Source organism: Diospyros lotus, chromosome 15 (genome assembly GCF_014633365.1).
Source record: "Diospyros lotus cultivar Yz01 chromosome 15, ASM1463336v1, whole genome shotgun sequence".
In the NCBI taxonomy this organism is placed as follows: Eukaryota; Viridiplantae; Streptophyta; class Magnoliopsida; order Ericales; family Ebenaceae; genus Diospyros; species Diospyros lotus.
The window spans coordinates 34053540-34068682 of NC_068352.1; the positions used below are offsets into that span (position 1 = coordinate 34053540).

At 37.4% G+C, this 15143-nt stretch overlaps 2 protein-coding genes and 1 non-coding gene across 4 annotated transcripts in view; 2 read left to right on the plus strand and 1 right to left on the minus strand.

Moving 5' to 3' along the window:
• The window catches only part of LOC127792463 (trafficking protein particle complex II-specific subunit 130 homolog), a 61656-nt gene extending 52261 nt beyond the window's left edge, over window positions 1-9395 (plus strand). For both annotated transcript variants that reach the window (XM_052322953.1, XM_052322954.1), the window contains 3 exons: window positions 2821-3131; window positions 8677-8767; window positions 8904-9395. In XM_052322953.1, the coding sequence (XP_052178913.1) occupies window positions 2821-3131; window positions 8677-8767; window positions 8904-9079 (578 nt within the window). In that variant the 3' untranslated portion in view covers window positions 9080-9395. The remainder of the gene's footprint in view (window positions 1-2820; window positions 3132-8676; window positions 8768-8903) is intronic.
• A 729-nt stretch (window positions 9396-10124) lies between these two features.
• On the minus strand, window positions 10125-10196 carry TRNAQ-CUG (transfer RNA glutamine (anticodon CUG)). The gene has a single exon. It is a non-coding gene; the product is annotated as a tRNA-Gln (tRNA).
• Window positions 10197-12696: 2500 nt separating this feature from the next.
• LOC127791898 (uncharacterized) lies at window positions 12697-13203 on the plus strand. Its single transcript, XM_052322070.1, has one exon. The coding sequence runs from the start codon at window positions 12761-12763 to the stop codon at window positions 12965-12967; it is 207 nt and encodes a 68-aa protein (XP_052178030.1). The 5' UTR covers window positions 12697-12760; the 3' UTR covers window positions 12968-13203.
• Window positions 13204-15143: the final 1940 nt, after the last annotated feature.

Below are 15143 nucleotides of genomic sequence, written 5' to 3' on the forward strand. Positions count from 1 at the left end.
GCCAAATTTCATAAATCTAAGTTTAAACTTTTGGCCAAACTCAATGAGCGTAAATGCACTGGGAATTGCCACCAACCATCGTGACCGGTGGTTTTTGGCAATAAGAGTCAATCACCCGACACCCTTATCTTCATCGACTAATATATCCAAAATTTAGATTTTTTTAAAAATTCAGGGTGGGCATTTAGAAAAAAAAAATTAAAAAATACTAAATTATTATATATAATATTTTTTTTTAAAAATCCAGGGTGGGCAGTTGCCTACCCTTGGCTGCATGTGGCTCCGCCACTGATTGCAACAGTGTAATATGTGTTCCTTGATTTCTGAATTGGACAACTATATTGGGACATACAAATAGGTTGGTGCACGAAAGGGATAGAGTGTTTGCATTAATTTACATTACTGGTGTTTTTTGTTCTTGTAAAATTAAATAATGTATGCGTATTTCACAAATGAGGTGTACAAAGATTTATATACATGCATCCTATTATAATATAAGGAAACAATATATTCTAAGATATATACTGTTATTTGAGTTTTGCATTTGAGTTGCTGAATAATCTAGAAGATCTCGGTCATGTTAGATTATTTTTTGGCAGTAGCAAATTAGGAATAAAAGTCTAATTTGCATGTATTTAAGTGAGGGGTAGATAGGGTATTTTATTCCGGGTTCTCTCTCTCTTGTAACTACCACCTCTTATGTCTATAAATAGGAGGCGATAGTGAGTCTGTCGAATGACTGGAAATCTGATCATTCTCATTGAGTCAGTGCTGTACTGTTAAGAGGAAAGTTTGAGGGAAAGCTTTGTAATTTGCCGTGAGGGTTCTCGAGTGTATCAATGAGGGTTGTGGGGATGTGCAAGTGATTGATTGTACTATTCTTCATGAAGATTATAGTGGATTGCTCTCTTTAAAGGCTGGATATAGGACTGATGTAAATCAGTTCAAACCAGGATACTCCTCGGTGTTCTTGTTTGGTTTGATTGCTTTAACTTTGTCTTTTGTCAATACCTTTAATTTATGTTTATTATTTTCGGTTGACTCTTTTAAATCTGTTCCTAAGATCGAATCCGTGAGTGTGTGAGAGCAAGTGTGATAGAATTTTTGTCCAAGAAAATAGTTCCAGCGACCCTAGATATAACATATACAAAATATATCCAAATCATCTAAGTAGTTATGGTTGCTTAATATGAAGATTATAATAAAATCATAATCCTCCTAACACACCCCCTTGAGCTAGAGTATAAATGTTGATCATGCTAAGCTTGGTGCATATGTAGCTCAAATGAGTGCCTTTGAGGGACTTAGTGAACAAATCAACCAACTAATCATTAGAACCCACAAATGCTGTGACAATATTTCCAAAAAGCAACTTCTCCCTAACAAAATTACAGCCAATCTCAATATGTTTGGTTCTCTCATGGAACACAATATTAGAAGCTATATGCATTGCAGCCTAATTGTCACAAATGAACTTCATAGACTTGATCTGAATGACTCTTAACTCCTCAATCATCTCAACCACATCAACTTGCATGTTGTTATGGACATTGCCCTATATTTAGCCTCTGCATTGCACTGGCCAACAACACTTTATTTCTTACTTTTTTTAGTAGACTAAGTTGTCACCAACAAATACACAATTTCGACATGTGGACCGCCTATCACTAAGAGCTGTTGAATATCCCACAATTTGATCTTATCACACTCCCATCAAATGAAATATCTGGATGGGTTACTATGAGGTAGTTAAGTTTGCCACCCAACAACCATTTGATTTAAAAGCATAAGTTGGTAGATAAAGGGTGAACTTTATTTTTTGTATTATTATTTTTACTCTCAATAGGCCCTGTCATGTCTAGCCATGCTTCATTGTATAACTAATCCATACACGTGCAACTATTTAATTATTGGGTTAGTAGTGAGGTTGAAATCAGGACTTTTGCCTGCTTTGGTACCATTGAACTGTCACCATTTTATCTAAAACTTTAAGTTGTTAGATAGAGAGGTAACTTTATTTTTTATATTATCATTTTTATTCTCAACATGTCCCCTCAATTGTGGCCAAGTTTCACTGCCTAACTAGTCCAAACATGTGTACTATTTAAATATTGGGCTACTGATCAGGTTTGAAGTCATGATTTTTGCCTACTTTGATACCATTTAAAATTAATAATGTATATCTGTGATTTCACAAATGAGGTGTACAACTGGACAAGGAGTTATATACTTGCATCCTATTCTAATATAAGGAAACAATGTATTCTGAAGATACATACAAATCATCTATCTATAGTTACTTAATATGAACTATGAAGATCATAATCCTCTTAGCAGTGGTTATCTGTAAAAAGAATTATTGTAATACAGCTATGTGCCCATACTGTTTCACACCCATTTCTTGGGATACGTTCCCTTGCGGGCGCCCCTCCACTGATGCCCCTTTCTTTGTAGAGAGGAGGTACACCCCAGCACACCCGAGCACACGGCCGTGGGGGGATTCAAACCCGGACTTCCAGGCTATCCCACCCCCAGCGGAAACTGCTCGAGCGCCCCTGGGGGGCACACCCATTTCTTAGTCTAAGACTTCCTGAATTAAAACATGTGTTTCCTTTCTCATATGATGACTTATCTAGCTGGTGCATCCTATGTCACGACTGACTTCTAGTGCATTAAGACAACCACTAGATATTCAACTTTCCCGAAGGCATGGCAGCATTCCTTTCCTTATGAGGATTTGAACTGATATGCTTCACAGAAACCAAGTAAAATTGTTATTTTAGATTTTGTTTTAAAGGCTCTCTTCTCTTGGTTGTACAGATGAAGCCAAGGTATTGCATCCGGATAGTATTTTACATATCAAATATGGAATTGCTGGTGATAGAATTCTTGGAGCTCACAACCCTGTCGTCCTAGAACCCAAGGAGTCTGGAGATGCTCCACAGCATCTTATATTCAGGAGTGCTCTTGCTTTACAGCAGCCTGTCTTGGACCCTTGTTTGGCAGTTGGTTTTCTTCCTCTTCCTTCAAATGGTCTTAGAGTTGGGCAGCTTGTTACCATGCAGTGGAGAGTTGAAAGGTTAAAGGATTCTGATGAGAATGTGCTTTCTGAGAAGAATGCAAGCCATGAGGTGCATTTTCTTTTTGTTTTTACTTGAAGTAAGATTAGAATGGTGGATTTCTCAAAGTACAAATGACATATCTTCATATGATGCCACTGAACTTGCCTTTGTCAACATTGCAGGTTTGCTGCCATTTTTGTTGTAATGGCTGATGTTCCTTCTTGTTCATATCTTTTTATTTTTGTTTGGTTTGGGAAAAAACAATAGGGAAGACAGAATGACCACTAACACAAATCAAAGATAAATGATAAGAAAAATAAGAAAGATAGAAAGATGATTCAAGAGGCCTTCTAGATTGAAACCACCAACTTAATTAATTGGGTGCCATTATTGCCAACAACTACAGTTCTTGGATTTTGGACCTGTCATATCTTTAAAGAGGATTAGATCAGATCTTTTTTATTTTTTTTATATTTAAGTACTAATGGACCAATGAGAGTAAAGAAGTTAGTGCAAAATCATAAGCTCAGTATTGGCTCATAGAATGTTGGAATATTGCAGAAATCTATGGAGGTGATGATTAGGAAATGAATCAAAGTTATTTGCCTCCAAAATTGAGATGGTTTGTTGACAAAGTTAAAATGGTTGCAAAGTCAGAATTTTAATTTCAAGGCAGGCCTATCTGAGAAATGGAGAGGAAATTATTGTGAAAGAATTTGAAGGATGATGCAGTGAATGTGAAGAGGTTGAGAGTTGAGATTTTTGCAGTTAGTTGTTCTAGAACAAGATTGTTGTAAGGAGTGCCTAAATGAGAGGAGAGACCCTTATATGAAGTGACTTGAATGGTCATATAGGCAGAGAAGTGAATGTGTATAGAGGTGTGCATAGAGGTCATTGCTTTGGAGAGAGAAATACAACAATCACACAAGTATTAATCCTACTATTGTGGAATTAGTTACATGACTTTTAAGTTTCCAACAATCTTTATTAATAGCCGTGTTTTCTTTAAGCCATTATTTTGGAAAAAAGAAATAATGAAGGAAAAGTTATTAGATTTGAAATAATGAAGGAAAAGTTATTAGATTTGAAATAATGAAGGAAAAGTTATTAGATTTGTCATGACATATGTCCTCATTACATAGGGTGAGCTTTGGTAGCAACGGTAAGGTTGATCATTTTTGACTAGAATGTCAGGGGGGTTCAAGTTGTAGAAATAACCTCTCTACAATCTAAGAGTAAGATTGGGTACAAAAATGACTTTTCTCTAACCTTATCAAATGGAGAGCCTCATGCAATTGGGATACCCTTTATATGATTTTATCATAGCTAAATATTATTTTTAATGATTAAGATAAAAATAACTTATTGACTATCGAAATCAATTTCTTTTTTTATGTGGCAAAATTATAGCTTATGTTATAAGGAATGTTAGTTTATTATACTAGGAAAGTGTCTAACTAGGCATGGACTTATAGTTCTTCACATGGATATTAGAAGATGGAGGAAGGAGGATGATAGAAGTAAGGCCCAATAATCAAATGGTTGGATTTAAAAAGAAATAACTAAGTTTTTTTCAAGAAATTTATGTGGCAAAAGAGATTGGATTGTGGAATATGTGGCAAACCCAAGGTGAAATGAGATAGCTACTATTACCCAAAATATGCCAAGATTGTTTTAGGAGAGTCGGAGGGAAACGTCTCAAACCAAAAGGAGTTAAGTGTCAGATCTCCAATCTGACACTGAATTCTCACCAATCTGATGATGATCTGAGAGGGTTTCAGGGAAAGAATTAAGAGAAACAGAGAGGAAATGGAGAAGGAGAGGGAGGGAGAGAGAGAGAATTTGTAAGGCAGGTAGGATCAGTTCATTTTATACTGATTCCCACCCTTCAATCCTGCCAAAACCAAAAAAAAGGTACCAACTGAATGTAGAGAGAGAATTTGTGAGGCAGGTAGGATTAACTCATTATATACTGATTCCCCATGCTTTGATCCCGCCAAAAGCAAAAAAAAAAAGTACCAACTGAATGTAGCCTCCTCTAAGTACAAGTCACATCAGCTATAACTACCCTCACATGTATGTCATGGTCTTAATAAGTAGTAGGGATATCCTGTAAAAGGGGGAGTATACATGTGCGGCAGTTAAGGGAAGCAACTAGCTAATTCTAGAAGAGGGTAACTATGTAAATAAAAGGCTGGTGGGATCCTATATAAAGGACCCGAGCACATGTAAAGTGGTGATCCAGATATTGAATTGAATTCATTCTCTCATTTCCCTCTCAAATTCTCTCTCTCTCTCTCTGTTCTCTTCTCCCTTCTCTCTGTTTCTCTAATTCTCCAGAATTCTTCATAGAATTCTAGAGAATTCTAGTCAGATCTTCTAAGATCTGACAATGTAAAGTGCTACAATCTGTTAGTACATGACAAATTCCCCCCTTGAAAAATTTCTTGTCCTCAAGAAATGCTAAGGAGGCTGGAAGCTTGAGGGAATTGTCTGAGTAAGTATGTGTTATTGTCTGGATGAAGGTTGGACCACTTCAGCAGCACTTGGGTGATAGGTGCCCCATGCTTGTACATGATCCTTCTGTCCACTATAGCACTCGGCTCCCTAGTAGAGGCAGCTTCCTTAATGAGTTGGGGCAAAGTCAGATTCACCTGCTGCGCTCCCACTGATCTCTTGAGTAGAGAGACATGAAAGACCGGATGGATTTTTGAATCCTCGGGTAATTGAAGCTTGTAAGCCACATTTTCCACTCTGGCCAGGATTGGGGAGGACCCATAGTACCGCAGGCTCAATTTGGACACCTGCCCTTGTGTGAGTGCCTTGAGATGAGGTGCCTTAGTTTCAGGTAGACTTCCTCCCCCACTGTGAATTCTCTTTCACTCCTCCTCCTCCTTCGGTCTGTGCTTCATGCGATTTTAAGCCATTGCCAACTTCTTTTTTAGCTGTTGTATAACTTGTTGCCTCCGCTCAAGGTATGATTCGACTGTAGCCACTGCGGTATGCTCCGCCAAGGCAGGTAGTAGTGGGGGTTTGTATCCAAATAAGGCTTCAACCGGTGACATTTTGATGGAGCTATGGTGGCTGGAATCGTACCACCACTGTGCAAGTGATATCCACTTGTGCCAGCCCTTGGGATGAAGGAAACTGAGGCAACGCAAGTCAGTTTCCAAACACTGATTCACCCTCTCCGTCTGCCCATTTGTCTGTGAGTGATAGGATGTAGACATGCTTAGTTTAACTCCCAATGACTTCATCAATTCCTGCCATAGCAAGCTGGTAAATATCTTGTCTCGATAAGATATTATGGATTGGGGGCCCCATGTAACTTTACCACCTGATCCAGAAACATCCTCACCACTTCTTGGGCTGTGTAGGGGTGGGTGAGGCTCAAGAAGTGTGCAAATTTCGTGAACCAATGAACCACTACTGTGATGCAGTACTTGCCCTTAGATTTAGGTAACCCTTCTATGAAATCCATGGATACACTAACCCACACCTGTGCAGGTGTAACTAGGGGCTGTAACAACCCTGTATAGGCTACAGTCTCATGTTTGCACATCTTGCACGTGTCGCATGCCATGACATTCAACTGTGGATAGGCTAGAGTCTTATGTTTGCACCTCTTTTAAGAGTTTGCACTATCTGTTACCCCCTTACCCTAGTGATGGATGAACTTAATAGTTATACCTAAAAAGAGGTGTCTTGGTGTATGTCATTCAGAAATGATATCTTGATAGATGAGATATAATAAGGCATTAGTACCAAGGACGAGGCCTTAAACTCCAAAGCAAAAATTTAATATGTGAAACAAGTGGGGGACCCCCAAAAGTAGTTCAGTGGGGGTGAAAATATATTAATAAGAATTTTTTATAAGCACATATCTATGATATTCCTCTATGAGATCTCATCTCATTTTTGGAACTGTTGTATAATATTTTCATTTTCAATGGTATCAAATAGCTCTCTTTCCATTATAGATAAAAATATATGTATATATGCCAGCACAGCAATGATATCATCAATTATCAAATTAAGAATGTAATTCTATTTTTTATTTTGTTTGTCAAAAACATAAGTGAGATCGTTGCTTTTCACAATATTTTGAAGAAGTAGCCATCCATATTTTATTAGATAGATAGAGATTAATTAAATATTATTATCTAACCAAAACTTTTATAAAAATAGTACACTTTATTTATGTTTGTGCATTAAATTAGTGAATTAATCATAAATAAAAATTATATATAAATATTTTTTATATTAATTTGATATATATTTCCTGATAATCACGGGCATTGCACACTGTTGGTTCCTTACCTACCAAATATTATTGAACTATGCAACTTTGCCGGGTGTTTAATCATTACAAGTATCATATCTTTAACTGCTATAAATTTCCTCTAATCTGCCTTTGATGGAACCTTCTCCTCCTCTGCCACCATTTGATGCCGGAATCTTACTCATGCTGTGCACCACAACCCAATTCACTGACTTTCTTTATTAGCGCTAGTATGCCCTTTCTGTACTCTCCACCTTTTGTAGATTTATAATCCCTAGTTGGCATGTGTTTCTATATTTCTTTATTTTCACTACAGAATACCCAAACAATTTCTATTAATTTGCTTCAGATATACAATGTCAGTGGGGGTGGCTGACCTCTCTTGGCAGTCAGTTCACCCGTGTGAAACATAAGTTTAATAAAAATAGAAGTGTGGGTGATGTTGTATTAACATCAGTTCAAATGTTTCAAATTAATTGCTCAAAAAGAAAGGAGGGAGGTTATTGAGAATATTAAACATAGAATCAAGGCAGCATGTTGAAACTTAGAGATGTGTTTTTAGCATTTTATACTATTGTACTCTTTAGATGGTTATAAGATTAGTTTTGTTGTATAGCAAGGATGTTGAGTTTTTAGCATGCGCAAAATGCAAGTATAATTGAGATTAAAATGTTGTGTTGGATGTGTGACCATAAAAGATAAAAGCAAAATTAAAATTTTGGTTACCATAATAAGATTGGAGTAACTTATATTGAGGTAAGATTTGCAAAACATGATTAATATTAATATAATTTGGGCATGTGTGGAGAAGATTCTGCCCTGTGACTGAGAATGGAATGGAAAAGACTTGTAGCAAAAAAGGTGGAGAAAAGCATTATAGTCTTACGAGAAATATGGTCATGGATATGATTGGCAAGTTAGAATTGATGTAGTCAACTGAACCTGGTGGTATTGAAGTTTGGTGGTGGTGTTTTAGTACAAACAGTTTTTGGATAGGAAATCATGAAGTTCCAAACTTTCTCATGTGATGGCCAATGAAATATGTTGTTTCTCTGCCCGAGCCAGACAAGATGAAATTTCATACATGATTGTCAGAGAAATGTGATGTTGTGTCTTTGTAATAACATTATTCCTGCCCAATTATATATACCTATATGCTAGAAAGCTAAGCATTTTCCACAAATATGTAAGGTTCTGGAACACAAAAATCTTGGTGAAGAATTTTGTTTTCTTACTTTTGTCACACAATTCACCTTGTCATTCTGTGTGTTTGCTTTTGGCTGCTAAAAGTACTGTGTTCATCCTTTTGATTTTTTATTTTCTATCGAACAGAATGCAGTATTATACCAAGTTAATGCAAGTTCAGAGAACTGGATGATTGCAGGGAGGAAAAGGGGGCATGCCCCGCTCTCCATAAAGCAAGGTATTTGAATCACTACTACTATAATACTTGTTGCAACTGAACAGTTATATGTTCTTCACTAGTTATCTGTGTCAGATGATCAGTTTGTCCTGGCGCTAATTTATCATTTTTCTTGTGGGATTCTCTCTGTTAACAGGTTCAAGGATAGTTATCTCAATATTATGTCTCCCTCTGGTAGCAGGATATGTCCGTCCTCCTCAACTAACCTTGCCAAATATTGATGAGACAAATATAAGTTGCAATCCTCCTGGACCTCATTTGGTCTGTGTGTTGCCTCCAGCCCTGAGTTCCTCTTACTGCATACCAGCATGATGTAGTTGGAGTCTTGCTTTTGCTTTTCCGGATTCTGTTGAAGACATAGTCAAGTAGCTATTTTTCCCGTGACATGTAAATGTGTATTAGTTTTCCAATTTTTGAATTTCTTTTACATGGGTTTGGTGGCTTTTTTGAGTGTTAAAAGCATGTTATACATGTAATGTCTTGCCTCCTGTACAGTGTGGCTGGAACCTGTAAAATAGTAGAGTGATTCGAAAATAGGAGCAGAAATTTACTTCCGTCTGTGTGACACTTGATAGAAAAATGGAATCATTGAGAAAAACGCTTTAGTTGTGCGAGGGTTTTTGGTCAAGTAGTCAAAAATACATGATGAGGTAGTAAAGCAATGAAGGTTGCTTGGCCAGCCGGGGTGAAAACATACCAGGGGAATCTCCCAATGCAATTCGACTTCTTTGATTCTGGAATGCTGGGTGGCATGCGTACAGGTTTTAATCGTTTTGGTAGGGTAGCAATTGGTGCAATTTTTAGCTGCCAAGGAAAGGTCCAAGCTAGACTTGGGGCATGATGTTGACGTTGATGTTGATGCAGGCAACAATTTCTGATGGGCAGTAGAAGTAGAGTAGCTGATGCTGATACCTATCAGCGGTTGGTTACATGAGAGTTGAGGCCTGCCGGCAACAAATGCATTCGTTACTTTATTTAGGAAACTTCGTCTGCAATCTGCGTGGCTCTCCACTTTGCGGTATCCGATGCCTTTTGCCTCTTTTTATGAATTGCCTTCTTGGGTCTCAAGATCTCAGGCAAAGGGCCATCCCCCTTAATTTTTTTTTTTTTTGTCCATCTTCAAAATTAATGCGATAATAATAATAATGGGTTTAAAAAAACAAAAACAAGAACAGGAGGTAATTCCTGGTTGGTGCTTGCTGTTTGTAAACATATGGGGGAACTTGATTATATTGCCAACCACCAAAAATAGTATAACGGCTAGGATGATGAAATTTTTTTAGAAATATTAACTAGAAAGAAAGATGTTCCCCACAAAGGGCTTTGCTGCCCAACAAAAATACATTATTAACACAGCAGGTCCCACCGAGATTTGAACTCGGGTTACTGGATTCAGAGTCCAATGTCCTAACCACTAGACCATGGGACCAGATATGCGTCGGATCCGCAGTTGGACCATTAAAATGGGGGGGAAGCGAAGTGGAACCAGAAGGCAAAGAGCGTCATGGGTTAATATAATGCTGCTTGTATTTTGATTTTTTAGTGGAATTTGGACATAAATCTAGAAGTGATAGTGGGGAATTGAAGAGGACGAATTACTATAACCAACATAGTCCTAACTTTTGGCGCAAAGTCGAAATTATGTAACCAAGACTTGATTTCTCTTATTCATCCATCCAAATTCAAGTGTCCCACAAATAAAGTAATCTAACTAACGTGGTATAAATATCAAATATCAAAATAATATTTTAAAAAAATGTTGAAAATCGATTGAATATTACCTTTAGTCATTACCGTTCCTTATGTTCTGATATGTTTTTATTGATTTAACTTTTTCAAGTTTTTAAACACCTCAAATGATAGTGTATGATGAACATAAATAGATAATAAAAGTTTAAGGATCAAAATCATGAATATATACAATATTTTTTCATAAAAAATATGCATCTATTACCATTTTATAACTCAAATCAATAAAAAAATATAACTAACATAAATATGAAAATATAATGATAAAAATATTTAAGCTATAATTAATAAGGGAGTTACTTTATAGTCCATGATCAATACAATAATAAAAAAAATATTTAAGTCATAACTAAGAACTTTACAATAATATATATATATCCACCAAACAAATCCGATCACGAGGACGAGGTCGATCCATCGCAACTTTTTCTTCTAATAATGAATTCGTACATTTGACTAGCACGAAGTAATTAAAGACCACCCCCCACCCACCCAACCATGCTGCATCTTGTTTGCACTTAATTAATTCCATTTTGAGGCCATGCATGCTTGGATTGGGCCGATGGGTCTTTGTACGTAAACTGCTAATCCCAGAGTGGAAGAGTGCCTTGCTCTGCCTGCCCAATTAATTAATTATACCGTACATCCCATACCATGATGGATGCCCCGCCGTCCATACCCTTCCATTAATTAAGGTTATGTTTGGTAAGGTCAAATGGAGGTGTTTAGTTATTGGGAATAAATAGAATGACCCAATTAATCCTACTTTACATACCGTTACCATGATAGAAGGCCCATCCATTAACTAAGGCTAGGTTTGAATTGATAGATAGGGTCAAGCGAAGGGAAATAAAAATGGAAAATAAAATAATTTTAGTTATTTCTTTATTTGTTTTGGTTGATACGAAAGAATGACGACTCATTTTACTATTACTGTGAAATACGTATTATTTCTCTTTCAATTTCAATATTGAAGTATCTTATTTTTTTTTTTTTTTAGTGTCATTCGCCCTCTTCCATTAAAAACCACCATGAGCTTTTGCCTCTCTACTCCACCACCGGCAACACTGCAACTCACCTCTTCTATCTTTATTTGGCAAAGGTCAATGAAAAACCAGCCATTCCACAGCCCAACCCCTCTTTATCTTTTGTCGTCGGCAACACTACAACCCAATCTCTCCTCTCCCTTCGTGTAAGGTCAACAAAAACTACCCGTTTTGCGACCTTCCATCTCTTCCGGCTAAATCTGTTAGAAATCGGCGGCTCCCCCCCACCCCCCCGGGGGGGTCTTTCGCTGCTAGTCACTAAAAATCATTTTGGTTAACTAATTAATTTGCACTAATTCTTTTCCAAAAGTAACCTAATAATTAACAAATTTTCACTCTTTCTGGTTAATTAATAAATTAAGTTGCTGACAATTATTAATTCCCGTAGGTTGTGGGAGTGGGCTGTTTCATAATATACAAAAAAGCATATTCTAACCAAATCAAGCCATATCTATATAGCTGTACACACACGTACTACGTTCCATACGTTTCTTCCTAGCTAAGGGGTCTTGTTGATATATATATATATATATATATGACTTTAAACATACAGTGGCAGCAATTTAGTTAACTGATTAATTAGCTAGGCAAGTGCATGCCCCCAACCAACAACCATAGGGACCCCCCATGGATGGATGGATGGAGGGGATGATCAGTGATCAGTGATGGGAATTGGTAGCCGCGTTAATTTTGGGGTGGGGAATAAATGGAATGGCATGATATGGTAGTAGATGTTCGGTGTTCGGTAGCTGATTGATTCATTAATTATTAATGAATGGACGGAGTGGACATCATTATTCATTAGCCCGCCAGAGAGGACAGGAGAGGCGAGGACACTAGGACAGGACAGGACAGGACAGGTGGACAGCTCATCTCACGAGTGGGATCGAGTACTAAGACGGTACAGCCAAAGGTATCGACACGTGGCATCAGCCCACACTTTTATCATGAATACCAGCCCTAGCAGCCGGTTTCTCACCACAAATACGTGTTCATCACTACTATCACCATCTTCATCAATCTTCATCATAAATTAAAAAAAAATAAAAAATACATTGACTACCATCTCTCCTACTTATTCCACAAAACCCCAATCTAGTACCCCCCCCTATATATATCGATTGACCCACCATTCAATTTCCTCCACAGCTAACCACCCACCCACCCAACTCCCTCCAGCCTGCAGGCAGCGAGAGATATGGTGTGCTTCTGCTTTTTGGTGGATCAGAAGAGGACCGTGGGGAGGAGCAAGCCCGCGGCGGGGACGTGTTCGCGCTGCGGCGGAGGGGCGAGCGTTGCCGATATGAAAACCGCCACAAGGTTCTGTTACATCCCATTCTACTGCAAGTCGTGGAAGGCCATCGTTTGTACCTTCTGTGGTGCCATCCTCAAATCTTACAGATAGATATGATCATCACTGCTTCGGCTTTTCTTTCTTTCTTTCTTTTTTTGTCTTTTTTTACTTATATATCCACACACACACACATATGGTTACTAGTTTATATAAGCAACACAAATATATGATATATATATATATATAATGGGTCGAATGCTCCTCTCTCTGTGTATATATACACAACATTAAGCTTACAAATCTTACTGTCAATAGAAAAAATGTTGAGTCGCGTTGTCTTCTTCTTCTTCTGCCATTGATTTCTTGTGTACTCCAGCGATTATATGTATATATATATATGTAGATATATTGAATAAACATGAATATTTGAATTGCATTTTGGTTACGATATATATACGCCATGATGTGTAACAATTAATGTTTAATTACAACACTGTTAACACGTAGGACATGGATGAAGCAGAAGCTGTCCACAACAGATATACGTAGGGGTGAGCACAACTTCAGTTAAACCAAAGTAATCGAACTGAATCAACAAGTTCGATTCGATTTTTTTTTTTTAAATTTTGGTTCAGTTAATTTTTGTAAAAGATTCGATTTTCGGTGTTCTGATCAATTTTTTACTTGAAATAACCGAAATATCTGAACCAAACCTCCAACAGAACACCCTCCCCCCACACGGGTTTTGGCAGAGACAGCACCCCACGCTCCTTCTGGTAGAGCACGGCACCCCACGCGACACGGGTTCTGTTCTCCATCCTGATAGTCTTCTCCTATTCTCCATCCCTTGCCTCATTCTCCCTGCGGCATCTCACTGCGGCACAGTGCACTCATTCTCCCTGCGACGTCTCACTGCGAATCTGCGATGTGCCTGAGGCTCTCATGTTTGTCTTCTCTTGAATCTTCATCCATTCTGACGGTGTCACTGTGCCGGTCCATTCTAACGGTGTCGCAGTCTCTGACAGCGTTCTCCATCCCTCGCCTCACTAGGAGTTCCTTTTCTCTCTCTCCACCATCTCTCGTGGCGAAGACGAAGAGAAAGGCCGGAGACGAAAACTAAGACGAGGCCGATGGCCCATTCAATAAGTTTTCCGACTACTTCTATTTTATATTGAAACTTAGATCTACTAAAATCCAACAATTAGATGTTTTTGATTTTTGGGTATGTCGGTCACCGTGGTTTGGGAAATTTGATGATCGGTTTCGATCATCGGAATCACCAGTCGACTAGGTAGTCGACAGCAACAGCAAGGTCGAACTAATGTTCGGTCTCTTACTTATTTTGTGTTCCAGTTTGATTTTCTGTTCGATTTGGTTATCACGCTTCAGATTTCAGTTAGTTCGATTTGGATTAATTCGGTTTGTTAGGATTAGTTGGTCGGTTCAATTTGATTACTACATATAATTCGGTTCATGATTTTCGGTCAATTCGATTCGATTATAACCGATTGCAGATTGCACACCTCTAAATACACGCATGGATTATGCATGGCGACTTATCTATATAATTAATACAAGCAAACAAGAACACCCTTAATTATTCAATTTATTTGTTGTCACTTGTCACAACTCACGGGGCACTGATTAATATATGATCAATGGCTTTCCACATCCACGCCCAATCAAATTCTAAATTAATTACAAATTTTGGAAGTGGGAATTAGGAACCTTCCTTTCTTTACCCCAACCAGAAAAATATCTTTCAAACTTTATATTTGTATGGAATTCAACCAATTGTAGTCATTAATTTTTGGAGGCTATATGTTTAAATGATATCATCCTAACTGTTTATTTATTTGTAATTTGAGATTTGGGTTTAATTTTAATTTTGCAAGGAGGATTTAGATTTGGGTCCAAATTCCTACGTTACTCATTTGGAATTTGGGGTTCTATCTCTTTAGATTTGGATTAAAAATTGATTGGATGTCAAATAACTAGCGAGTAACGGAGCCAAGTCAAGTTGAGCTTTGTTTAAGCTTGACTCTTTTATTTTTAAAAGTATTTAAGCTTGACTTATTTATGAGTTGAACTCTATAATAAATACTTGAATTCAGTTGGTGAACAATTTTTTACATTCGATCGGGCTCAACTTATTTAAACTAAATGAACCAAAATCGAGTTTATTATCAAGTTTGTTCATGGATAAGTTATTAAGTTAGTTCTGAACAAGAAATAATATTTATGAACAAGAAATGAATTTGTTCATAAACAAAAATACAATTATTTA